General features: G+C 37.0%; 2 protein-coding genes across 4 annotated transcripts in view; one reads left to right on the top strand and one right to left on the bottom strand.

The window, feature by feature from the left end:
* THOC2 (THO complex subunit 2) overlaps positions 1-13371 on the top strand; it is a 113681-nt gene extending 100310 nt beyond the window's left edge. For 2 of the 3 annotated variants that reach the window (XM_054576986.1, XM_054576985.1), the window contains exons 34-37: positions 3755-3892; positions 4234-4303; positions 4386-4543; positions 6567-7368. In XM_054576986.1, coding sequence (XP_054432961.1) covers positions 3755-3892; positions 4234-4303; positions 4386-4543; positions 6567-6680 — 480 coding nt within the window. In that variant the 3' untranslated portion in view covers positions 6681-7368. Of the gene's footprint in view, positions 1-3754; positions 3893-4233; positions 4304-4385; positions 4544-6566; positions 7369-13245 lie in introns of those variants that run through there. The other variant, XM_054576988.1, reaches the window with a different exon arrangement.
* Positions 9329-26369, bottom strand: part of LOC129073326 (tyrosine-protein kinase Fer-like) — a 32991-nt gene continuing 15950 nt past the window's right edge. Inside the window, 3 exon segments of the mRNA XM_054576976.1 lie at positions 9329-9445; positions 13076-13640; positions 13642-13856. Coding sequence (XP_054432951.1) covers positions 9329-9445; positions 13076-13640; positions 13642-13856 — 897 coding nt within the window.

Here is a 26369-nt window from a genome sequence, read left to right as displayed (position 1 = left end):
ATATTCTACTTTGCCTTCTCTTACATATCTGCTAAGTATGATTCCATACTGGTGGACCAATACAAAATGAAATTTTGAGACCAAGTCAGTTGACAGTACTAAGTGCTTTTAGATCTATAGTTTTACAATGAAATGTCTGTGGATATTGGGCAAATGAGCATTAATTTTTAACAGTTTAGATTAGCCAATATGCTTGTATCCTAAAATTGTTTTTAGAATATACTGTATTAATCCAAAGAGTATCAGCTGTACTGTGAATGTTTTCTTTTAAAGTAAAACTTTTTATTGGCTAAATTAAATATGTATTGCAATATAGTAGGTTGTCCTAACCAGTTTGGGGTTGTATATGTCAGTCTTAACCTTGAGTGGCTTGTGTGGGCTATTTTAAATTCAATGTTACCTTGTGAATATTTATTTCCTGAAACATACTTTGAAGCAGTTTGAAACCTGCTGTTATAGTTAACTGGATTTTCTAATCAATGATGAAGATTATGGTTCCTTACATTTGTGAAAGCCTTTTGAAAATAAAACATATGTGAGAGAAACATATGTTATCTCATTTCGTGCTCATTACAGTGCTGTGAGGTAGATAGGGCAGGTGGTAGTGTTGTTTTTTTTGTTTTTGATTTTTTTTTTTTTTTGACAAATAAGAGACTGAAGAAGTTCTTGATCCTTTCCCAATGGCATATAACTTGTCAGTACCAAAACTTGGATGACAATTAAGGTTTTCCAGGTGTTCTTACCACAATGAAAAAAAGTTTCAAGAAAAATTACTTGATTCTTAGCCCCCATTTCAGCAGTAGTTGACAGGGTTCCTGATTCTTTTAAGTGTGTTTGTCTTGTTTTTTTAAATTATAGTGATTCAGGTCAATCTTCCTACCTCTTCCTTTTTTAACAAAAGGTGCTGACATTTTGGGCATTTAAAAATTCAGTAGATTTATTCCACAGTCATCCAGAAAATTTTGAAAATGGCATATGAATACACTTCTAAAAATTATGTGACTCATACCACTCCTCAGATCCTTAGTGCTTTAATATGGTGCCTGGCAATATTATTTGGTGTTCAATAAATATTCGAAATGAACTCTTAGGCCTTCAGACTTCGGTAAAGCATCCAAAGTTTACTGGTTGGCATAGTAGTTTATGTTGCATTTTTATGTGCTTAGGAGATTTTAATAGCATATGAGTGTCTTAGAAAAAAATTTTACTGGACTTTGATCTCTAAAATTGATCATCTGTATGCGCTCACTGTTCCTGGGGTAGCTTTTTCTTTTTAGAGGACTTGAAAGACGTGTGTCTATTTTTTCTTGCTGTCTTGTCACTTGTACATATAAAATTGTTCTCCTGCTTTAGTTTAACCTTTTAGTTATGCTCCGGGTCACTCTTTTAAATTAAATTACTTACTATTTTCACTTTCTAATCCAGGGTAAAACATAATACATGGACTTGGCTTTTTAAATGGGATTAGTTAAATGGAAAAAAATCTAGCTTAGTGTCCAAATATTTTGTCAGTTCATCTTCCGCTCCCAGTTTCCAATTGGAATATTTCCAGTTTTGGTCAGTTGTGTTTTTACCTAGCAGTCCTACCAGCTGCATTTGATAAAGATAGAGAATGCTGCTTTTAATTCTGTTCACCATCTTAAAACAAAGATTTACAACCAAACCCAAGCCTTCAAGTGAGGCCGTCTTTATATATTGTAACCTCAGTAAAGTCAACGTAGCATTCTCTTAAACAGATTTCAAAAGTCAACTATATTATGGACAAAAAAATTGGCATGAAATTAACAGGGAATACCTGTCAGAAAAAGATTAATATAAATAATATGAGTTTACTGGAAGGTGAGTTGCAGAGTTGAGAGACAGTCAAACTGAGATGGTTTCTGAGCCATCCTCAAAGGCTAAGTAGGATTTTAAGAGATTAAGGTAAAAGTTAACTATTTGGTGAAGAGAACTGGAAAGGACAGGGTATTAGGGAGCTGTGGTAGCCATGGCATGAAGTGCATTGGGTGCTCCATAGTAGGGTATAATTGTGCAAAGATTGGGAAGAGCTTGGAATACCTAAGCTAAAGAGTATACATTTTATTCTATAGGTAACAAGAGACTTTGTTTTTGTGGAAAAGAGTATTGTGATCAGAACTATTCTTAGAAGGGTAAAAAGAAGGAATAGAATTGAGTACATTTCTAAACTATGAATATCTAGGTTTCCCAATTCCTCGCAATATAGAATTCAAGTTAGGCACAGTTAAGAACTTCATTCTTTGTGTGTATATGTGTTTCTGTGTGCGCTTATTTCAGTGTGCACGCAGGCACATGCGTGCTTATTTGTAACCAAAAACTTTTTGTTGGCTTTTATTGGGAGAATTAAGCAATACTTCCTTTAGAGAAATCTTCTTCGAGTATTGCAGTAATATATTACTTCCACTGTCTTATCAGTTTCATGAGTAATATTAAGATAGGAACACACCTCCTAAATAGAAAATCTTGAAGTGTCATTTAGCACAATATACCCAGGAAGAGTAGATTTTGCATAAGCACTTGTATAACTGTTTCTCATTCTCTTGCTCTTTGTTATTAATGTACACTTTGTCTATTTCAGTTGATCATCAACCTTTAAACATTGACATTTTAAAGAATCTACTTCTGCATTGCTATGGCAGTATTTCTGAGCCAGCTGAGTTGAAAATATTTGGTGGTGTTAAAAAATGTGTTTCTTTAATTCTCAAACTGATGTTTGTCTTTTTTTCATGTATTCCTTTGAATACCAAAGGATTTCCTCGTGTAAAAATACTTGACTTTTGACTTACTGTTCTTTTCATTCCTAAGGTATATCTAGAATTATGTAGTTATGTAATGAGTTATATTCAGTATTCTGCTGCCACATACTTTGAATGTTTTAAACATAAGCTTGTAGCACCGTTATAAATGCTGTAAGGTTAGGTGTTTGATAGCTTGCTTAATTTCTTATGTAATGGATTTCTGTATTTACAACTTGCATAAGTAGGGTTAGCAAATCCTTGATCTTTGGCTGTTTTATTGCCTATGGGCCTTTTGGCAGAGAAGGAATAGGCAGAGAACATTGGTTCATCATTTTTCAGTCTTTGAGGTGTTTCATCATCCTCAGATTACTGTATGGTTTTCTGAGTTATTTAGAACCAGGAAGACAAATTTCACAGTTAGTTGTGATTATTTGATAGAAATTGGAGTGCTTTTTCAGAAGTGGAGACTATGTCGCCTTTACATTTGTAAAAATAATTGAGGGTAATCTATGCATGGTATACTCTGAGGCAGAAAAGACTTAGTGATGGTTAGGCTTTATTTTATACTTTTACTCACTGTCATTGATTGCCTATTGCTAGATGGTAAAGCTATTTAAAATTTCTATGATTAGTTTTAGGTTTGTATTTTTTTTTTTTTTACAGTAGAGAAAGCCTCGTCACTATTTTTCACAGAAGGGCTCTTGTAATGGTGGTTATGGGTGTTCACAATAGAGCTCTAAAAGGAACTGTACCTTGTGAATTTACTAATGAGTCTCAGTTGAGGCAGGAATGAACTGATAGTTTTTGTAAGACTAAGAATTGAAGTCTTTGCATAATTTGTGCTATGCTTTTTTATTTTACCTCTTATAATCCAGACAGCTGACCATTTTTGACTTTGGGTGTAACTACCAATTGTCTTTCATTAAATAAACAATCAAGCAAATGATACCAGTACTGGAAAACTAATAATCTTTAGTAATGTTGCCTTAATTTAACAGCTCTACCTTAATCATACTCCTTCACCACTGTCCAAGAGTAAGGAGAGAGAAATGGACAAGAAAGATTTGGACAAGTCAAGGGAAAGATCCAGAGAAAGAGAGAAAAAAGATGAAAAGGACAGGAAAGAACGGAAAAGGGTTTGTAATTTTTTAAAACTAGTTTGGAAAGCTCATTATCACGTACAGTAGTATGTTTGTTGTCTATTTTTAAAGTACTAGTTTGTTGCATGGCAATCTGTTATTTAGTGTTCTAATTGGTATTTTCACCCTAAAGTGTGTTTGAATCTTACAGTAATAAAGATCTTCAGCCTAATAATCTTCTCTAGTTCTGCTTGTCTTTCATGTCATTTTACCAAGTATGTGAAACTACTGCAAATATTCTTCAATGCTAGTTAGCCGTGCCCTTCTTGTATAAAAGTAATACTTTAAAACAAAAATATAAACTCTCGATCAATGTAGTTCACAATTCTTGGTTCTAGGATCACTCAAACAATGACCGTGAAGTGCTACCGGACTTAACCAAGAGGCGAAAAGAGGAAAATGGAACAAGTAGGTAGACTTACAAATACTTTTGAAGCAATCATCAACCTGAATTGGAAATGGCTTTCATGATTCTCTTTTATAATTTTAGTGGCAGTTTCAAAACACAAAAGTGAAAGTCCATGTGAATCTCCTTATCCAAATGAGAAAGACAAGGAAAAAAATAAGTCAAAATCTTCAAGCAAAGAAAAAGGCGGTGATTCATTTAAGTCTGAAAAAATGGATAAAATCTCCTCCAGTGGCAAAAAGGTAAATTAGGAAAACAAAGGAACAGTATACTTTTCTTAGAAAATTAACCCTTTGAAAATCTAGCAAATAATGAGGGGTTTTTTTTGTAGTCAAATAGTCTTTTGTTAATTACTTGGGATGGGAAGATAAGACATTGGTGGGGGCAGGTGTTCTGAGGAATTCGAGCCAGTTTAGTCCCAAATTACCACGAGGGTAGAATTAGTTTACCTCTGAAATTCCTTTCCTCTCCCTTCCACTCCCACCTATTTCTGTTCGTTGAGTTTCAGCTTTTCTTTTTCTACAACAACAATGCTTTTACATTCTCTTTGTTCATGAGATTAAACTACGGTTACATGAATTCTCCCTGGTCATTACAATGTCAAGAAGTCAAAAATGTTTAATTGTGATTCTAAACATTTTATAACATTTTCTCCTAATAACCTTATGTGTTTACAACTTATATTTAATTCTCAAACTAAGTGTAGTTTGCATTCTCTTGGTCATGAAGTCAAAAATCTTTAATTGTGATTCTAAACATTTTTATAACATTTTCTCCTAATAACCTTACGTGTTTGCAACTTATGTTTGATTCTCAAATTAAGTGTAGTTTACGTTCTTAGGTACTAATGGATGCTATTCAAGATACATCTCGTGCATCTGACATAAACTGAGCAAGTCATTACTAAAGTGTAAAGTCATTACAAAGCATTATTATGGTGGATATTAAAATACATATTTTTATATATTTATAGTTAAATTTGTAGTTGTTTAAAGCAGTTTTGGAAAATTATAAAGTGATAGTTTTATAATTTTTATGTTTTAAAGAGAAAGTTGCTCCTTTTAAATATTTTTTAAGTTCAGGTAAAATTTACATAACATAAATAGCCATTTTAAAGTGTACAGTTAGTCACATTTAATATATTTACAGCATTGTGCAATCACCATCTCTATCTAGTTCCAAAACATTTTCATCACCCCAAAGGGAAACTCCATACCCATTTAAGCAGTCATTCCCCATTTTCTCTTCCCTTTATCCCCTGGAAAAAACTAACCTGCTTTTTGTCTCTGTGGATTTACCAGTATTGGATTTTGTCACATAAATGGAATCATGTAATAAAGTGGTCTTTGTGTCTGACTTCTTTCACTTCGCATAATGTTTTTGAGAGTTTCCATGATGCAGCATGAATCAATTATTTCATTTCTTTACATGGCTACATAATATTTCATTGTATGACTATACCCCACTTGTTGACCATTTGTTATTTGATGGACTTTTGTGTTGTTTTCTACCTTTTGGCTGTTGTGAATAGTGCTATTACTATGAACATTTGTGTGCTGCTGTGAAGTATTTGTTTGAATACCTGTTTTAAAATCTCTTGTGTGAATACCCAGGCATGGAATTTCTGGGTTATATGGTAATGTTATGTTTAACTTTTTGAGGAACCACGGAACTGTTTTCCACAGTGGCAGCACAGTTTATATTTCCTCCAGCAACACATGAGGGTGCCAATTTCTCTACATTCTTGCCGACCCTTTTTTTTATTTTAATTTTAATATTTATTTTATTATGTAGCCATCCTAGTGGGTGTGAAGAGGCATCTCATTGTGGTTTTGAATTTGCATTTCCTTAATGACTAATGATGTTGAGCATCTATTCATGCGCTTTTTGGCCATTTGTATATTTCCTTTGGAGAAATCTTGATGCTTTGGCCATTTTTTAATTGTATTATTTGTTTTTTGTTGCTCAGTTGTAAGAATTCTTTATATAGTCTGATACTAGACTCTTACGAGATGTATGATTTGCAAATAATTTTCTCCCGAATTCAGTAGGTTGTCTTTTCACTTTCTTGATAGTGTTATTTGATGCATGACAGCTTTTACTTTTGATGAAGTCCAATTCTTTGTTGTTGCTTGTGCTTTTTGTATCATATTAAATAAGTTTTTGAAGAGAAATTTATCACTGGTGAGTGATTGAAACAGGATTTTGAGCTGATTTTTTTTATTTGGTTTTTCCTTCCCCAACTAATTGCACCGTTCCTTATAGGAGTCCAGGCATGATAAAGAAAAGATAGAAAAGAAAGAGAAACGGGACAGTTCAGGAGGAAAGGAAGAGAAGAAACAATATCCTTTTCATCTTATTGATGCTTTTAATCAGTGAAATGGAAAGCTTTGATACTGTTCATGTTTAGAGTTGTACCTTTGTAGTATGTGCTCTAAATGCTTAAGAGCCTCTTAGCTTTTAAATGGTCTCTCCAGTTAATCCTCTCAACTGTATGAAAAGTGGAAAGTGGGAGAGCTGATATATTTTTTTAAACTTCTTTGTTGACTGAGGTGGTTTTATGCTACCAAGGGATTTGGAGTCCTTCTGGCTGTGTTGTCACAGAGAGGAAGAAAAAGAACAGAGTCCCTCGGGCTAGAAGCATGGGGAATTGAAGGGCAAGCTGCTGCAGCAGAGAAGCAGAGCTGGTAGAGTTTGAGGCTACCAGGCTGGTCAGAGCCAAGTAGGCCTACGAGCTAAGGGATTGTACTAAAAGATGAGACACCATTCTTTTTTTCCCTAGTTTTCCCCTTAATTTGTCATCTACTCATAAGTCCTCGGACAAACACAGATAATGAAGACTTTCAATCAAGGTGAGTGTTCTCTCACCTCCTTTTCATTTGAAGAGAAATTTTATAAAACGGGGTCTGACGATGTTGACGAAACTAGATTCATTTTGCAAAGTACAGATAGAATTTTTCACCTAAACATAATGACTAGGTCTTTGGGTATAGATGCAAAACAAGATTCACAGTTATTTTTCAGCTATTTTCATTTTTAAGCTTGCTGATGAGCTATGCATTTTGGGGGGCACCAAGGTGTATTTAGGAACATCTGGCTTTCTCTTCACCACTCATTTCCATCTTCTTTGGCTACTTAATTACCTTTTTAAAGTGCCTATAGCCTTGTAGGTGGTCGTGGCATCTGCATTTTACACGTGAAGAAACTGCGACTCTGAAAGGTTAAGTTGAAGAGGGTGACAGACTCCAGCTGACAGAGCCAGTGCTTAAACCTAGGTTCTGCCCTTTAGTGTTGTGTGTTCTTTTTGCCTTTTCATGCAGACATGCTGTTCAGAGATTTTTGTTTTAAGCTTTTGTTCCTCTTTCTCTACCACTGCTCAAGTTCTGCAGAGCCAAAAAATCTGGCCTGTGCTTTTAGTTCTGGAATTTGAAATATGCAAGTTTGTTTTCAAGGTAGCTTTGCCTTATGTGAGATTCAAAAAGTGTTTTAACCGTCTTAAATACATTGTATGTGGACAGTGGTCCACTCTCTTCGTGGACAGAGTGTTCAGAACCTAATATAGACTTTTTTGAGCACTCAGGTCATCATCGGAAGAGTTGCTGTGTTGTGATGCCTTAGGATTACTGAGGTGTGTAGGATGATTTGCCCTCTACATGTGGTTCAATATGGCTGTATTTGAAGTTGTTGAGGTTTTTTTAGTCCTTTTTTTTGCCTACATACTAGCTTTCACTGCTTAATGATATCAAGTATGCAAGAGTGAGACGTGTCTGAGAGTCCATTCTGTATAAGGGTAATGAGTTTTAGGGTATAGATGTTGTCATAGTTATTTTGGCTGCAAAGCAGGGATTTGAGGTTGCCAGATAGGTAACCTCCTGACTAGGGTGTGCTTTTTCTGCTTTGTTATTCTGTGCTTGTTATCTAAGTAGTAGAGTAGGGTAAAATGAGAGTTACGAGAGAACATAGAATTTAGTAATTTTTTTAAATTAGAAAAATTGTAAAAGAAGTATTACTGCACATTCTTCAATTCTAGTCATCCCCTGCTCCAACAACTAACTGTCCTGTAGTGAAGTATGAATTAATCTTTTCCTTTTTATTCTTCATCTTAACCTTTCTTTTAGTTTGGCATTTTGTTTTTCACTTCTTGCTTTTACAAATTTTTTTTATTAAGGAAAACCAAAAAATCTTCCTCGTATCTTCATTAGGAAGCGGGCCAACCATAGTCACTGACAACTTTCACTGTGCTTTTATCCATCTGTCTTCACTTAGTACCTAAATATTATTCTTTGGTATGTGAAAATTACACTACAGATTCCTTTGAGTTCTTCACATAAGCTACGAATTTGTACTTTACCTCTCCGTATTCTTTCTCAGGACCAAAGGCAAGAAAAGACTGGCCTGGGTGTTAGGTGTTAGTTAAGCTGATGGTCTTGTAGCAGAGCTTCTCATTTCAGGTGCCCTTTTAAGATTCATTTAGCATGATGATCACCCTGTTCAATTTCTTGCTGACAATTATGTACTATACTTTTTTTCTTAGATAGACTCTTATTTTGTGAGACTCTGGTTGATACTTCTTTTTTCTGGCTGCCTCCTATTGGATACATTCTAGAGTTGGTAAGGTGTTGCCCCTTGTTCTTCCTTTACCTTTAGAGGTCTCTTCATTTCAAATTGGCACCATTTACCCTTAGGCTACTTCAGATAACGCTGCTTCCTGCTGTTTTTTATTTATTTTACTTTCTACAGAAAGGAGAGCTGCTGCATATGTCACATTTCTGTGATTCAAAGGTGTCGTTAATTCTAAGAATCATCACTGGTTTCTAGAACTGTTTTTTGAGAAGGGTGAATAGAGAAATAACTGTGACTGTAAATATCACCCTGATTTCAGAAACATTAAAATGATTGCATTCGAGCTAAGAAAATAACAATGTTTAAATGTGATCCGGATTAAATTCCTTGCAAGGTCTTTTGTCTTTTCCTGTCTCCAGATTTTTAGTTGCACAGTTCTTTCTGCTAGTTCTCTGTATCCTCTGTTACTTGTTATTGCTAAAGTCTTTGTCCAAATTCTTTATTGCTCCATGATTTAGTTCCTTGAACACTACTACCTGCTTTGCCTTTAACCTTTCCTCTAGTTTAATCTCTAAAAATTCCTGCCAATGAAATTTTTTTTTCTTAGAACCATCCTTTAGCTTCTCAATTTTAATTTGATACATGTGGCCCTCAGTTCATGAATGTTGAGCTCAGTTAAATCACTGAGAATCTTCTTAGAACCAGATGCTATGCTAAACAAACTTCTTCCTAGACTTTGAGAAGCTAAATCTTGAACTTTATTCTTGATTTCAAAGAACATAGCACTTAGCTCTATCTTCTCCCTCTGTATTTGTAATATACCATTGTACATTCCTATTCCAATCCTCCACTCCAATAAGGCCTAATCTCTCTCACCTCCAGTTTCATATGTGCAACTTAATTAATTCTTTTATCCTGTAATTCCAAGGTTGTAAATTCTCAGCCCTTGGGCAGAACATGGCCTGTTAGATGTACCTTCTGGACCTCACACGATATTTAGGTTTTAAAAAAAATGGTCGCCTTTAAAAATCAGAACAGTTGACACGTCTGAATTTTAGTTTCTCTTGAGGAGTTGGGACATCTGGCAACATTGTATCCTGATTTCTCTATGGCCACTATCACAGCTAGACCTTCCTAGGTGCTGCCCCCTTTATATAGAGAGTGGCTCTTTTTTTTTTTATAGTGCACCTCAGTCAGCCCCCACACAGCTCACTTCATTTGTTTCCATTATATGAGGTCTGTCCAGAAAGTATCCATCCATGCGATGTGAAAAGTAGAGACTATTATTGAAAAAGATAAAAGATACAAGAAACATTGTACATAGGACAGTGACGCCTCAGTCCCCTTCAAAATAGGTACCTTGGGACCTCACACAGTTCTCCCAGTCTCCATCAGTTGCCCCATCATGTTTTTCTGAGTCTCATTGATGGTCTGAAATCTCTCCCTTTTCAAAGGTGATTTTAGTTTTGGGAAAAGTCGGAAGTTGTAGGGTGCCACATCTGGGCTGTAGCAGAGCTGAGTCACCTGGGTGATTTAACGTTTCACAAAAAACCTCTTGTATAAGACATGATGCATGAGCGGGCACATTGTTGAGATGAAGCTGCCAGTCACCAGTTGCCCATAGCTGCGGCCTTCTGAATCATCCAGAGAGTTTCCGTGGGAGAATGTTCAAGCTTAACACAAAATTTGAAGCAGATTCATTGCTCTACTCACTCAGTCATTTTGAATGTGATGGCCACATAGTACACATGCTCACTCAATGGGGCCTCTACTGCCCCCACTGACTAGTACAGGAAAGTCATCATTGTTCACGCATGCGCATTGCAAACCACTCTCCTTGGCAGCCAGGTTACATTGATGTCATGCAAACTGTTCTCATTTTATTAGCAATGGTTGGACTTTTTCTGGACAGACCTCGTATACTAACCTCCGTAAACAGTTGATTTTGTAATCCCTGTTATGATTCTTGTTTCTAAAGTCCATACTTAGAAACTGACCTTTTAAGTGCTCAAAGATTAATTATTTTAGGACCGTGTTGCTATGTCCAGGCATAGTCCTAGATGCTGGTAATGCGTTGGAGTAGAGAGTGTTCAGGTTTCTTTCTCAGTAGTTTCCCATTGCTTACATATGTGTAGGCTTGCCCACAGAGTCCTAGTCACTGAATCTTATATATGAGTATATTATATGTCTCTATCCTTAGATTGTGATCTTGTTAAAGGCAGTAACTTCATTCCTTCCTTTTAATCAAGCAACCAAGTATTTTTCTTTATTACCTGCTAGGTTTCAGCTACTCTGTTAACTTTAGGAGAACTGTGTACAGAAGTATTAAGTATATCTCTTTGGGATTGATGAGAAATAGCATTGACTTTTTTTTTTTTTGCCCTCAGGAAGGTTTAGTTTACTTCAAGAATTTGATAGTATACTGTTTAAAAAGAAGTTGCTTTGTGTGTTGCGACATATTTTTTGAGGGCAGGTTTATTATGCTTTCATTTGGGTCTCTATGTAGTAATCATTGAATGTGTCCAAAAGTTTTGTGCACTGATAGTCATAGGCACCAAAAAGTTGGAAAGAACAGGAGGAATTTTCTATTTTTTTTCTTCCACTTAAGGTAGACTAAATATTTAGTAAGGTGCTGTGCATTTTTTTTTTAATCTGGACATTGTCACAAGCACTTATAAAAGGCTCCAATGCCACCATTTACCCCTGAGCATGACTATCCCCTATACATGCATTTACCCCAAGAGTCACCTCTGGGTACGCTAAGGTTCAGGTCAATAAAATCCCAGTTTTTAACTGTTACATTTTACCCACATGAAACATGCTAGGAATCCCAGAAAGTATATTTGCTATGTTAAGAATTGCTAGGAAGCAATATAGGGTTAAACAAAAGAAGTGAAGTGGATGGCTCTCCCTGTAACTTCTTTCGTCCTCATAAATAAATGTTCATTTCACTTTTTAGCTGTCAACTTCATCTATATATGCCTTTTTACTTGCAGGGAGAGAGGGAAAGGGAGAACAAACTAGTATCATGAAATCTTGAAGGGAACTAAATTCTGGAATACCTTCTTTGAGGCGAAGACAATCAAATCTGTTAATTCATTGTGGGCTTGTATTTTCTCTAAAGCAAATTTTGCCACCAAGAGGGAGGGCTCTTTTATGAGGAATCTATGAACTACTGAAACATTTTTTAGGACCTTCTTGGTGCATTTGATCATAAAATTAGATAGTGTCTGTTTATAAAAGCATACCTCTGATAAGAAAGGCCGATTTTGTAATTTGTCTTGCTTCTCTACTTTGATCATCAGTCTAGCTGCTCTTTTCTCTAGACCATCCTACTTTTCAAACTTGCTTCTTGCTGTCATTGGTCTCTATGAAATAACATCAGTTAAAATCAGCTGTCTCAACCATGAGAGGGTGCTCTTTGAGGTCATTGCATGCAGTTTTTTGATGCCCTGACAAAGGAGGAGAGAGTGGTGGAACATAGGTAATGACAATGTTACTGATTTGTTAGGGCCTATTTCTGGCAAGGAAAAAGGAAAAAACCCAGGATGTCCAGATAATTCTCAATAGAAAGTGATATTTACAAAGGTAATCTTGTCTTAGCAGTGTGGAGGGCCACTGTTTTTAGAATGTGTCCTGCAAACATGGTATTACCAGTGCTGTTTGTAGCACCAATAAAGTAGAGGTGTCTAGGATGAAGGGCAGCCAACTCTGAACTGAGCCTGAAGTAGAAACCTTTTGAGAAACGTCAATAGTCCTAGGTGAGAAAAAGATAGATCTGTGTGATCCATTGCATTTAGAACCTGTGCTTTCTTGTTTAGAGTGGTGAAAGGGCCCGTATTTGAATAAAAAGTTAATTTAAAAAACTTTAGAGAATGTTCCAGGTAAACTCATTGTTAGTGAGAAGAAAATATTAATTCTGCTGGAAGGTAACGAGTCCTGAAGGCTGAGTTTGGCACTGTTTCATCGCTATGTGACTTTCTTCTTGATGGTAGTTTATGAAGTTCACTGAACTTGGGTTGGTTTTCAAGTTTGTAATCCCAACACACACACACACACACACACACACACGCACGCACGCACGCACACGCACACTCACTCTCTCTCTCTGTCTCTCTCTCTCTCTCTCTCGATTTGAGAGAGAGAGAAAGATCGCTTTTTTTGTTCCACTTATTTACACATTCATTGGTTGATTCTTGTTTGTACCCTACCGGGGATCGAACCCGCAGCCTTGGTATATTGGGTGATGCTCCAACCAACTGAGCTACCCAGCTAGGGCTCTTCAGCATTATTTTATAAATACACTCTGGACACTGCTGAGAGACTGACATCCAGTATCTTCTTTCCACTTGCTTTTGTGCCTGCTGATTTGTCATTCCAGGGTATGGACAGATCCCTAAGCTGAAGGTCTCCCAGAGGAGGATGCCAAAGCTCCATGCGTCACTCTCAGAACGGTATCTCCCATAATTAAGAGCTTCTGGTGCTGTCCATTTAATGGGAATCTGCTTTAAGTCAGAAGATGAATACACACCACCATCCTCTTGACGAGACATTCCAAAGTCACTGATTTTCAGAACATTATTTTCACCTCCAGACAGTTCCTTTGCAGCAAGGTCCCTGTGTATACAATTTTTACTTGAAATTCGCCATCCAGAAGCATCTAATGAAAATTTCACTAACTGTTTCAGTTTATCCTTCTTTCTCAGAAAGGAGAGGAAATCGCCTCCTGGAACCAGTTCCTTAATAATGTAGATAGACTGCATTTGTGTGTGAACTCATAAGTTTGATAATATTGGGATGATTGTATTGCTTGAGGATTTTGGCTTCTTGTAAAAATTTTAATTTCCATTCCTGAGACAGAGCATCTTTACATGTTTTAACAGCAATAGCAGTTTTATCCTTCAATATGCCCTCAAATGTGTCATCGAAATTTCCCTTGCTCAGTAATTCTCCTGTTGTGACATCTTCATGATTGAGAACCTATTTCTTACTCTAGTTATGGCTATAATGATACCATGATACTCTTGATTGGAACATTGACTTTTTTGCCATTTAAAAAATGAGATAAAATTCACAGAACATAAAACTTGCCATTTAAAAATGGGTTTTAGTATATTTATTGATACTATGTTGTGTAACCATCACCATGAATTCCAGAACATTTCCATCACCGCAAAGAGACCCCACACCTGTTAGCAATCACTTCCAATTTTGCCCTTTTCCGTCCCTGGGAAACGATTAATATACTTTCTGTCTCTATAGATTTGCCTGTGTTGGACATTTTATAAAAATGGAATCATGCAATATTGTGATCTTTTGCGTCTGGCTTCTTTCACAAAGCATCATATTTTCAAGGTTCATCCATGATATAGCATGTATCAAAACTTCATTTCTTTTTATAACTGAATAATCCATTGTATGAATGTGTATCATATTTTGTTTATCCATTCATCAATTATGGACAGGAACAATGATTTTTAAGTATTAAATTTATAAGTTCACCATTAGCATATCCACAATTATAATTATGAAGATATCAAGATTATACATGGTATGAACAGAATGCTGTATAGAAATGATATGTAAATTATTTGTCAGCATTTCATGCAAGTGTGATTATTTTCTAAGGCTCTTCTAGCTCTGGTTTTATGAAATATGTGAATGTAGTATTTTCATCAATAAAGTAATGCGTTAAGCATTAGTTTAAAATGAATGAGAAAATGTTAGGCAGATAAGTTATTTGCCACATGTTGTAATGATCATGTTTTGAATTTATTTCAGTATGCAGTATTTGAAAAATGTCAATACATAAAGGAAAGGAAATGAGTATAATTAAGTCAATATATTTTTAAAGCAATTTTTATAATTTAGCAGACATTGCATCTTAATATAAGTCACTATTAAAGTCATGCCCTTGTGAAAAATGTGATGTCATTTTTCTCTTTTTTTTTTTGTTAATCATGTAAAATTGGTTCTTTTTCATTGCTATGTGTTATATTTACTTTTGACAAGCTATTGCCTGCCCCTGAGGATCATTTTACTTGTTTCTATTTCATTTTTCCCTTCCTTCCCTCCCCTATTCATCCCTTTTTCACAGATAAAATGTTCAGTGTTTTTTATTTTGAAGTCATCATAGTGTGCCTATCTTTAATGGTTTTTGAGAGTGGGCAATAAGAAATACACAGATATTTCATCCTTATCTAGGGACTTAATTCAAGCCTTTGTTGTTGATAGAACTCAACTGATTTTTTTCTTCTAAACCAAACTCCCTCCCTTCCCCCTCCCCTTCCTCCTCCCCTCACCTCCCCTTCCCTCACCCCTCCCCTTCCCTTGCTCTCCCACCTCTTTTTCCTTTCACCTTCCCCTACCCTCCCCCATCTCTTTCCAGTCTCCTTCCCTCCCCCTCCCTTACCCATCTCCTTCCAAATTCTTTCTTCTCTCCTTTCATCCTTTCCTCCTTCCTTCCTTTCTTTCCTTCATCGATCAATATAATCACTTTGTTTCTTTCAGATGAGATTGAAATGCAATGGTTCAGCTGTGACCAGAAATGTATATTCCTGAGTAGATTGCCAAGAATCACGAATGAAGAGGGCCCAGTTGCATCTTCTTAAATTATTCATTTATCTGCTTTATTGCTCCATGCCGAAAACTTAAAATTGTTGAGTTGTACATTACTGTATTTAACTTGTTGCTTAGTTTCTACATATTTATTTTCAGTAAATGGCTGAAAGTGTTAACTATTCCATATTTTTAGCACAATGTGCTGCATAGAGTCCCCAAGAAGCAATTAAGGTTTCATGTGTACAGAATTTCACTTCAGGTTTAGTTTTTTTTTTAATCCGAAATGTTTTCTTTTTATTGTTTGAAGCTGAAAATAAACAATTATCGAACTATTTTGAATTTACCTCATTTAAAACTCATTTTTAATTTATTATTTGGCTTGTTTTTAATATTAGTCACTAAAATCAAAGTGGGAGCAGTGTCTAATGCAATGCTTAGAGATCACTTTATATATAGTACATGTACAACATTAAAACCTGTTTAAAAAAGCAAAAGGTATACCAGCACTCACTTGTCCATGCCATTTTTTTCTTGTTATTATGTTAGACAAATCTGTGGGGCGGGGGGGGGGGCGGTGTCAAAACTTAGTTGTGTTTTAATTCTACAGCTAGAGGAGCTTTGTATTGCTGAACTTTCATCTGGAAAAGTTTGAGTGACATTTTTAAAAGAAAATTTTTTAATCTACTGAATTCTACTGGTGTAACCTTTTTTCTAAATAAACAGTTTTCTCAAATGATTGTGTATCATTGTGTGTATTGTCACTTATTCAAAATTACTTAGCAAAGATAACTCAGTAAGGTTCTTAGCCTTTTTCTCTTCTCATTTCCATCCTAGTCCATGGTCTATAATGCTTTCAAATGATATCTCACTTAATAATATGAAAAAATTGTTTGCTCACCTCTGGACCTGGGTAAACATTGGGCTGAAATGATGCCAGGAATTACCATTTACTCTTCAGTTACTTGGAACCAATGATATGTATGCAAATTTAAATTTTTTTAAATTTTTTAAAAATATTTTAGCCCTAGCTGGTGTGGCTCAGTGGATTGAGCACTGGCTTTGAACCAAAGGGTTGCCGGTTCGATTCTCAGTGAGGGCATGTGCCTGGGTTGCAGGCTAGGCCCCTACTAGGGGGCACGTGAGAGGCAACCACACATTGATGTTTCTCGCTCTTGTCTTTCTCCCTCCCTTCCCCTCTGTCTAAAAATAAAGCCTTTTAAAACATGTTTAGAAGATTTAAGAAAAGATTTCATTCATTAATTTTAGAGAGAGGGGAAGGAGAGGAGAAAGGGAGAGAAACATCAGTGTTTGCGAGAGATACATCAATTGGTTCCTTTGTGTACGGTTCCTTTGTGTGCGTGCCCCAGCTGGGAATGTGGCCTGCAACCCAGGCATGTGCCCTGACTGGGAATCGAACTGGCAATTCGTGGGTTCACAGGCTGGCAGTCAGTCCATTGAGCCACACCAGCCAGGGCTGCAAATTAAGTTTTTTCTTGAGAGTGACAAAGGCTATAGTTTTTTAAAGGGTTGCACAATGCTGAGCATATTACAGAATTGGTAAAGGATGTAAATCTTGATGCTCCTGCTCAGATAACTGTAATTTTCAAAATATGACCACAATCAATACGTAGGGGAGAGTGACCCATTCAATGACTGTCAAGCGCCTATAATGTGTCTGGCAGAAAAAGCAATGATACATCTTTGAATTATTTTGACATTGAGAATATAACTATGGTTTACTGCAAAGTCATCTGTCTGAAATATATCAATAAAGAGCTTGTCAGTTGTTACGTTGCTTTCACATTTTAAAGCACGATTGTGAGTTTGAACGAGAAAGTTTACTACTACTAAGCATAGTATCCCTTCTCTCTATTCCCCAAATTATTGAACAGAGATAATCTTTGGTTGTGGCCTTGGTAGAAATGCATTGAGAAGGGAAAATAATAACTTTTGATTTAAATGTGCAAACATCGTGTTAGAAGTAGCAAATCTGTATATGTGTAGTGATAGCTGTTTTTAAGCATCTACTCTGTTCTAAGTACAAAAGAGTTGGCTTGAGAAATGTGGGCCAAATGAGTGCTACTGGTGGTCAGCAAACTTTCTGTGAAGGACCAGATAGCAAGTGTTTGAGGCTTTACAGACTATGTGGACCCTGTTGCAACTCCTCAGCTCTGCCATTATAGCATGACAGCAGTCATTCAGTAAATGAATGAGCATGACCAAGTTCCAGTAAAATGATTTACAAAAACCTGTTAATAGAGAAGCCTATGAAAGATTTATATAACAAATATTTGAGTGCCTCCTATGCACCACAGGTATAGAGCAAAACAAAGACCCTGCCCTTGTGGAACTTCATTCTAGTCAATGGAGGCAAACAAGTTAGGTGGAGGGAGGTTCTCTGAGGAAAAATAAACCTGGGTGAGGAGGTTGGGTGAGGCAGGGCTTTACTGCTTTCTCTATGTACAGAGTGATAATGTGGAGTGATGATATGCAAAGCAGGATATTTTGAGGCAGTAATAGTATGAATATTTTATTACTAAATAACTTGAGCAGTAGCTATCTTTAATCTCCTACTCATCTTTAAACTTTTACATGAAAATCATGTAATACACAGGATTTCTCTAGGATGTAGACTGTGAGTTCTAGTGGCTGGCGTCTAAGCTCTCCATTTACTAGAAGGGAGTTTTTAACTTGAGGCTCATAAACGGACTTGGAAGATATCTACGATCCCCCAGAAATTGAATGCAAGTTGTGGTATGTGCATTTTTCTGGGTCTATAGCTTTCACTGGATTCTCAAAAAGACATAAAAGGGTGAATTTGTTTTTCTCAGTCTTGTTCCAAAGAACACCAAAACCTTTATAACTAACCCTGAACCTGTCTTCTCTGGAGCTGCCAAGAATCTGGAAGACAGTCATGCATTCCCTACCTTGTCTTAAAGGGTAGAGGCAAAAATTAGAACATCTTGCTTTGTCTTGTCAAATGATCTACAAGTGATTTGCAATTTATTGGAAAGTCGTCATTTCCTAATATAGTACCATTTTTTGCCATTTAATTTTTTAAATGTTTTCAATTACAGTTTACATACAATATTATATTAGTTTCACGTATACACCCTAGTGATCAGACATTACGTTACTAAGTGATCGTGATCAATCTCATGCCCACCTGACCCCATATTGTTGACTACGTTCTCTATGCTGTACTTTATATCCCCATGACTTTTCTGCAGCAAGAAATCTGAACTACTTTTTATTTTACATTTTATTGTTGACACTATTAACAGATTCCTCAATGATCCCCCTTTGCCCACCTCTACCCAGCCTCTGTCCCTTGCCCTGGGCCTCCGTCACTTTGTTGTCTGTGTTCCGGGGCTATGAAAATATTCATCTGTTTTTTGGCCAATTTGTACCTCTTAATCCCATCACCTTTTTCACCAATCCTCCCAACCCCTCTCCCATCTGGCAATGATCAAAATGTTCTCTATTAGTCTGTTTCTTTTCTGCTTGTTAGATTATTTTGGTTTTTACATTCAGTTGCTGATAGATATGTATGTATTGTCATTTTATTCGTATTTTTTATCTTTTTTTCTGCTTAAAGAACACACTTTAACATTTCATATAATACCAGTTTGGTGGTGGTGAACTCCTTTAGCTTTTTCTTGTCTGGGAAGCGCTTTATCTGTCCCATAATTCTAAAAGATAGCTTTACTTGGCAGAATAATTTTCTTTTTATTTTTCTAATTACACTTTAGCCCTGGCTGGTGTGGCTTAGTGGATTGAGCGCCGGCCTGCAAACCAAAGGGTTGCCGGTTCGATTCCCTGTCCAGGGCACATGCCTGGGTTGCAGGCCAAGTCCCCAGTGTGGGGCACATGAGAGGCAACCACACATTGATGTTTCTCCTCTTCCCTCCCGCTCTCTCTAAAAATAAATCTTTAAAAAAATAAATTATTGATTATGCAATTTCAGTTGTCCCAATTTGTTCCCCTTTGCCCCCCTCCACCCAACACCCTCCACTCCCTCAGGCAATACCCACACCATTGTTCGTGTCCATGGGTCGTGTGTATACGTTCTTTGATACTCCATTTCCTTTACCTTATATTCCTCTGACTATTCTGTAACTATCCATTTGTTATTCTTAATTCGCTCACCTCTTTACTCTTTACCCCCTGCCCCTCCTCCCATCTGGCAACCATCAAAATGCTCTCTGGATCCATGATTCTGTCTCTGTTCTTGTTTGCTTAGTTTGTTTTTTAGATTTAATTGTTGATAAGTATTGCCATTTTATTGTTCATAGTTGTGGTCATTTTTTTGTTCAATAACAGTTGTCCCAGTTTTCCCCCCATTGCTCTCCCCTGCTTCCCCGCTCCCTCAGTCAGTCCCCAGCCTGCTGTCCATTACCATGGATCCTTTACACATATTCCTTGACCAGACCCTTCCCTTTCCCCCCATTATCCCTTTCCCCTCCCTCTGGTCACTGTCAGTTTGTTATGTATTTCCATGTCTCTGGTTCCATTTTGCCCATTTGTTTATTTTGTTCATTAGGTTCCACTTATAGGTGAAATCATATGGTATTTCTCTTTTGCCATCTGGCTTATTACACTTAGTGTAATGCTTTCCAGTTCCATCCGTGTTGTTGCGAAAGGTAGGAGTTCCTTCTTTCTGCTGCATAGTGTTCCATTGTGTCAATGGACCCCAGTTTTTTGATCTGCTCATTTACTGATGGGAACTTATGCTGCATGTTTCCCGCACTTGGCTATTGTAAATAACGCTACTATGAACATAGGGGTGCATATATTCTGTTGAACTGGTCACGTGGGATTCTCACGGTATATTGCCAGCAGTGGAGTCACTGGATCAAAAGACAGTTCCATCTTCAGTTTTTTTGAGGAAATTCCATGCTGTTTTGCACTGTGGCTGCACCAGTCTGCATTCCCACCAACAGTGCACTAGGGTTCCACTTTCCCCACATCCTCACCAGCACTTGTTTGCTGATTTGTTAATGATGGCTGTTCTGACCAGTGTGAAGTGGTATCTCACTGTGGTTTTAATTTGCATTTCTCTGATGGCTAGTGGTGGTGAACAGTCTTTCATATGTCTATGTGCCCCTCTATTTCCTCCTTGGAGCAGTGTCTGTTCAGGTCCTTTGCCCATTTTTTAATTGGTTGGTTTGTCTTCCTGGAGTGGAGTCGTGTGAGTTCTTTATATGTTTTGGACATCAAACCCCTGTCGGAGGTATCATTGGCAAATATGTTTTCCTATACAGTTGGGTCCCTTTTCATTTTGCTGATGATTTCTTTACGTATGCAGAAGCTTTTTAATTTGACTTAGTCCCACTTGTTTATTCTTTCCTTTATATCCCTTGCCCCAGGAGATATATTGGCAAAGATATTGCTGCATGGGCTATCTGACATTTTCCTGCCTATGTTTTCCGCTAGGACTTTTATGGTGTCATCACTTATACTTAAGTCTTTTATCCATCTTGAGATTATTTTGGTGTATGGTGTAAGTTGGTGGTCTAGTTTCATTTTTTTTGCATGAACCTGTCCAGATCTCCCAGCACCATTTATTGAAGAGGCAATTTTTACTCCATTTTATGCTCCTGCCCCCTTTGTCAAATATTAATTGACTGTAGAGACATGGGTTTATTTCTGGGCGCTCTGTTATGTTCCATTGATCCATGCTCCTGTTCTTATGCCAGTGCCAGACTATTCTTATTACAGTGGCTTTGCAATATAGTTTGATATCAGGTATTGTGATCCATCCTACTTCAATCTTCTTTCTCAAAATTGCTGCAGCTATTCGGGGTCATTTATGGTTCCATATAAATTTTTGAAATATTTGTTCCATAGCTGTGAAATGCATCATTAGTATTTTAATAGGGATTGCATTGAATCTATAAATTGGTTTGGGTACTATGGACATTGTGATGATGTAAATTCTTCTAGTTCATGAACGCGGTATGTACTTCCATTTATTTGTGTCTTCCTTAATTTTTTTCTTCAGTGTTTAGTTTTCTGAGTACAGGTTTTTTACCTCCTTGGTTATTCCCACATACTTTATTTTTATTGTTGCTATAGCAAATGGGATTTCCCCCCCTGATTTCTGCTTCTGATACTTCATTGTTGGTGTACAAAAATGCTTTTGATTTCTGAATATTGACTTTGTATCCTGCTGTTTTGCCAAATTCACTTATTAGGTCAAGTGGTCTTTCGGTGGAGCCTGTAGGGCTTCCTATGTACACTATTCTGTCATGTGCAAACAATGACACTATTATTTCCTCCTTTCCAACGTGGATGCTTTTTATTTCTTGTCTGATCACTGTGGCTAGTACTTCCGATACTAGGTTGAATAGAAGTGGTGAAATCAGACAACCTTGTCTTATTCCTGATTTTAGTGGGAAAGCTCTTAGTTTTTGCCCATTGACTATGATGTTGGCTGTAGGTTTTTCATATATGGCCTTTATTATGTTGAGCTATGCCCTCTTTACTCCCACTTTGCTGAGTGTTTTTATCATAAATGGATGCTGTACCTTATCAAATTCTTTTTCTGCATCTATTGATATGATCATGTGATTGTCTTTCCTTTTGTTCATGTGATGTATTATGTTTATTGATTTGTGAATATTGAACCATCCTTGCGTCCCTGGGATGAATGCCACTTTATCATGGTGGATGATCTTTTTAATGGATTCCTGGATGCAGTTTACCAATATTTTGTTGAGGATTTTATCATCTAAGCTCATCAGCGATACTGGCTTGTAGTTTTCTTTCTTTGTTGTGTCTTTATCTGGTTTTGGGATTAGGGTGATGCTGGCCTCATAAGAAGAGTTTGGGAGCCTTCCCTCTTCTAGGATTTTTTGAAATAGTCTGAGGACAGGGGTTAGCTATTCCTTAAATGTTTTGTAAAATTCTCTTGTGAAACCATCCAGTCCAAGGCTTTTGTCTGCTGGGAGGTTTTTGTTTTTTTTTTTTAACTTTTAAATCATGTTTATTCTATTACAGTTGTCTCAATTTTTCCTCTTTGCCCTCCTACACCCATCCCTCCCTACCCCCCTCTCCCACAGTCAATTCCCACTCTGTTGTCCGTGTCCATGGATCATTCATACATGTTCTTTATTTAGTCCCTCCTTCTTTCCACCATTGTCCTCCTTCCCCATCCTCTCTGGTGACTTTCAGTCTGCTCCATGTTTCTATGCCTGTGGTTTATTTTGTTCGTTAGTTTATTTTGTGGAATAGATTCCACTTATAGGTGAGATCATATGGTATTTGTCCTTCACCGACTGGCTTGTTTCGCTTAACATAATACTCTCCAGTTCCATCTATGCTGCAAAAGGTAGGAGTTCCTTCTTTCTTTTTTCTTTTTAAATGCAGATTGATTTTATTTATTTATTGTTTCAAATGTCAAAATCCATGATAAAATATTAAAATATTTAAATCCATTATAAAGTCTCTGCAATTAAAACAACATTACACCAGCACAGAAATAATCAAGTAGATCAATGAAATAAAATGAGCATTCTAGAAACACGTGTGTATATCTATCTATCTATCTAACAATGTAATATATGATTAAATTTATATTTCAGATCAATGGGGAAAATAAGGCTTATTCAACAAATAAGGTGCATGGACCCCTATTCCTTGAAATAAAACAAATATCGAGCCCTATCTCACACATTATACCAAAAAATATTGAGGTGAGTTAAAAATCAATATGTAAAATCTAAGGAGTTTTAGGAGAAAATACAAACTAATATTTTTCTTACCCTGAAGTAAAATATTCAAATTCAGAGGCTATAAAGTAAATACTGACAATATGACTGTATTAAACATGTAAGACTATGCAGTAATATACATATAAAAAAAATTAAAGGACAAGTAGTAGAATAGGAAAGTATTTGCAACACATCTAAAGGGTTAATAGTTTTTTTTAATGGAAAAAATTCTACAAACATTTAGTCGAAAAATGGATAAAGAATACCAAAAAGTCATTTAAAGCTTTTCAAAAATAATAGAAATAGGCAAGAATTATACAAAATCAGCTTTATTTTCAACAAATAATAAAGTAACACATCATTGCCTCAATCAGATTAATATTAAAAATATTGGTAATATCAAGTATTGGTGACTGAAAATAACTGGGTATCCATAGACTCTATTCATCTTCTTAAAGTAGTCCTTTTAGCATATGTTGCAACGCTGGTTTTAGCCTTCTTTTGTCTGGGGAACTCTACTTCACCTTCCATTTTAATTGAGAGCCTTTCTGGGCATAGCAGTCTTGTTTGCAGGCCTTTGCTTTTCATGACTTGGATTATTTCTTCCTATTCCCTTCTGGCTTGTAGCGTTTCTGTTGAGAAGTCAGCTGCTAGCCGTATTGGAGCTCCGTTATATGTTACTACCTCTTTCCCCCTTGCTTCCTTTAGGATACTCTGTTTGCCTTTGATATTTGCCATTTTAATAATGATGTGTCTCGGAGTGGGCCTCATTGGGTTCGTCTTGAATAGGACCCTCTGTGCTTCCTGGATTTGTGTGACTTTTTCTCTTCTCAAATTAGGGAAGTTTTCCATCATTACTTTTTCAAACAGGTTCTCTATCCTTTGCTCCTCTTCTTAGCCTTCTGGTATCCCTATTATACAGATATTATTACATTTCTTGTTGTCCTGTATTTCCCTAAATACCTCTTCATTCTTTTTGAGTCCTTTTTCATTTTCTTGCTCTTCCTGGGAGCTTTTTTCTACCTTGCCCTCCAGCTTTTTGATTCGTCCCTTGGCTTCATCTAGCCTGCTTTTGAATCCTTCTATTGTGTTCTTCAATTCAGAAATTGTAGTCTTTATTTCCTCTTGCCTCTTGTTGATAGTTTCTATGTCCTTTTTCATGCCGATATACTTTGCAGTAAGTTCCTTGTAGTTTCCCTGTAGTGTTTTGTAATTCTCACTGAGCTCACAGAGCTCATTGAATTTCCTTAGAACCGTTGTTTGGAGCTCAATATCTGATAGTTTACTTGCCACTATTACATTTAGTTCTCTTTCGGGGGGTTCCTCCTTTCCCTTTGGGGGGTGTGTCTTTGTCTCCCATTATTTGCGAGACTCTTCTTTTTTGCTTCTGCTCCTTAAATGGATCTGTCTTGACTTCCTGACTTTGTGGTGTGAACTTCTATGATAGGAGACTTCTGTTTTTTCTTTCTGGTTCTGTCTCTGATGATGTCAGCTGTTGACCCTGTCTGACCTTAGGCAGTCTGTTCGAGACTTCCAGGAATCTACTGCCTGTGTCTGTCTCCTTCAGCTGTAAATCTATTTACTCTGCACTCAGCAGACCAGCTTAGACACCACAGGGCATGCAGAGTACCTCCTGGGGCGGGGTTATTGGGTCCTCTCTTACTGCTGCCGCTCAAGGAAGTGGTCTGCCTGAGCAAGGTGGCTGCTGCCTTATAGGGGATGAGTCAGCACCAGGATCCCATGGGGGTATTCCCTCAGTTCTCGCCAAAATCTCCTTCCCCAGTCTCTCCTCAGGCATCTCTAGCCCACTCTGCCCCTGCCTTTGCCACAGCCCATGTAAGTGGCTGCCAATAAAAATTTGTATTGGCTCTTTAGATGGCTCTTTGCATCTCCAGGTGCCTTTCTCTGGCAGAGAGCAACCCTCCCGCTTTTTGCAGCTCCTGTTATCTGTGTACTTTTTGGGCTCTGATGCTGTAGGCTGGAGATCCCTGCTTATGGTTTAGACCCCACTCTTCTGAGGGGGATCCAGCTGGCTGTTTAAATACCCTTCTGGGGCTGCTGCCCGTGGGCACCCAGCCTGCCTTCTCGAGTCTCTACCACACTCTTTACCAGTCAGGTTGTGCTCAATATGATTCTTCTGTCTGTCTGAGGTTATAAGGCTCCTCTTTTGCTATTGTTCAGTTGTTTGTTCCAGGTGATTTCTCCCCAATTTAGTTGTAATTCCAGCTTGGTCCTGGGAGGAGTTCAGTGTGACTTCTATTAACTCCTTCACCATCTTGCCCTAGCCTCTGATCTTTTTAATGTATTTAGATCAGATTGCCGGTATATTGTTGAGGATTTTAGCATCTATGTTAATCAGAGATATTGGCATGTAGTTTTCTTTCTTTGTGGTGTCTTTACCTGGTTTTGGAATTAGGATGATAGTCGCTTCATAAAAAGAGTTTGTGAGTCTTCCCTCTTCTTGAATTTTTTGGAATAGTTTGAGCAGGACAGGATTTAGCTCTTCCCTAAATGTTTGGTAAAATTTGCCTGTGAAGCTGTCCGGTCCATGGCTTTTGTCTGCTGGGAGTTTTTTTGTTTTTTGTTTTTGTTTTTTCATTACTGCTGCAATGTCACTGGCTGTTATTGTTCTATTTAGGCTTTCTGCTGCTTCATGATGCAGTTTTGGAAGATTATATGTTCTTGAAATTTTTCCATTTTGCCCAGTTTTTCATATTCCTTTTTTATTTTAAAGATTTTTATTTTATTCATTTATTTTTAGAGAGAGGGGAATGGTAGGAGAAAGAGAGGGAGACAAAATCAATGCGTGGTTTCCTCTCATGTGGCCTCCACTGGGGGCCCTGCCCACAACCCAGGCATGTGCCCTGATCAGGAACTGAACCGGTGACCCTTTGCTTTGCAGTCCAGTGTTCAATCCACTGAGCCACACCAGCCAAATTTCTTCACATATAGTTGTTTGTAGTAATTCCTGACAATCCTTTGTATTACTTTGTATTGCTTGTAATTTCTCCTTTTTCATTTCTGATATCACTTATGTGGATCCTCTCTCATTTATGATATTATTTATGTGGGTCCTCCCTTTTTTTTTCTTGATGAGTCTGGTTAAAGGCTTTTCAATTTTGTGTATCTTTTCAAAGAACCAGCTCCTGGATTTATTGATCATTTGAATTGTTCTTTTAGTCTCTATCATTTAATTCTGCTCTGATCTTGATAATTACCTTCCTTCTAC

Source organism: Pteronotus mesoamericanus, unplaced genomic scaffold (genome assembly GCF_021234165.1).
Source record: "Pteronotus mesoamericanus isolate MK-2021 breed Mesoamerican mustached bat unplaced genomic scaffold, CSHL_Meso_final contig_40, whole genome shotgun sequence".
Lineage (NCBI taxonomy): Eukaryota > Metazoa > Chordata > Mammalia > Chiroptera > Mormoopidae > Pteronotus > Pteronotus mesoamericanus.
The sequence above is the reverse complement of the archived record's forward strand: the minus strand, read 5'-3'. Positions and strand labels throughout refer to the sequence as shown.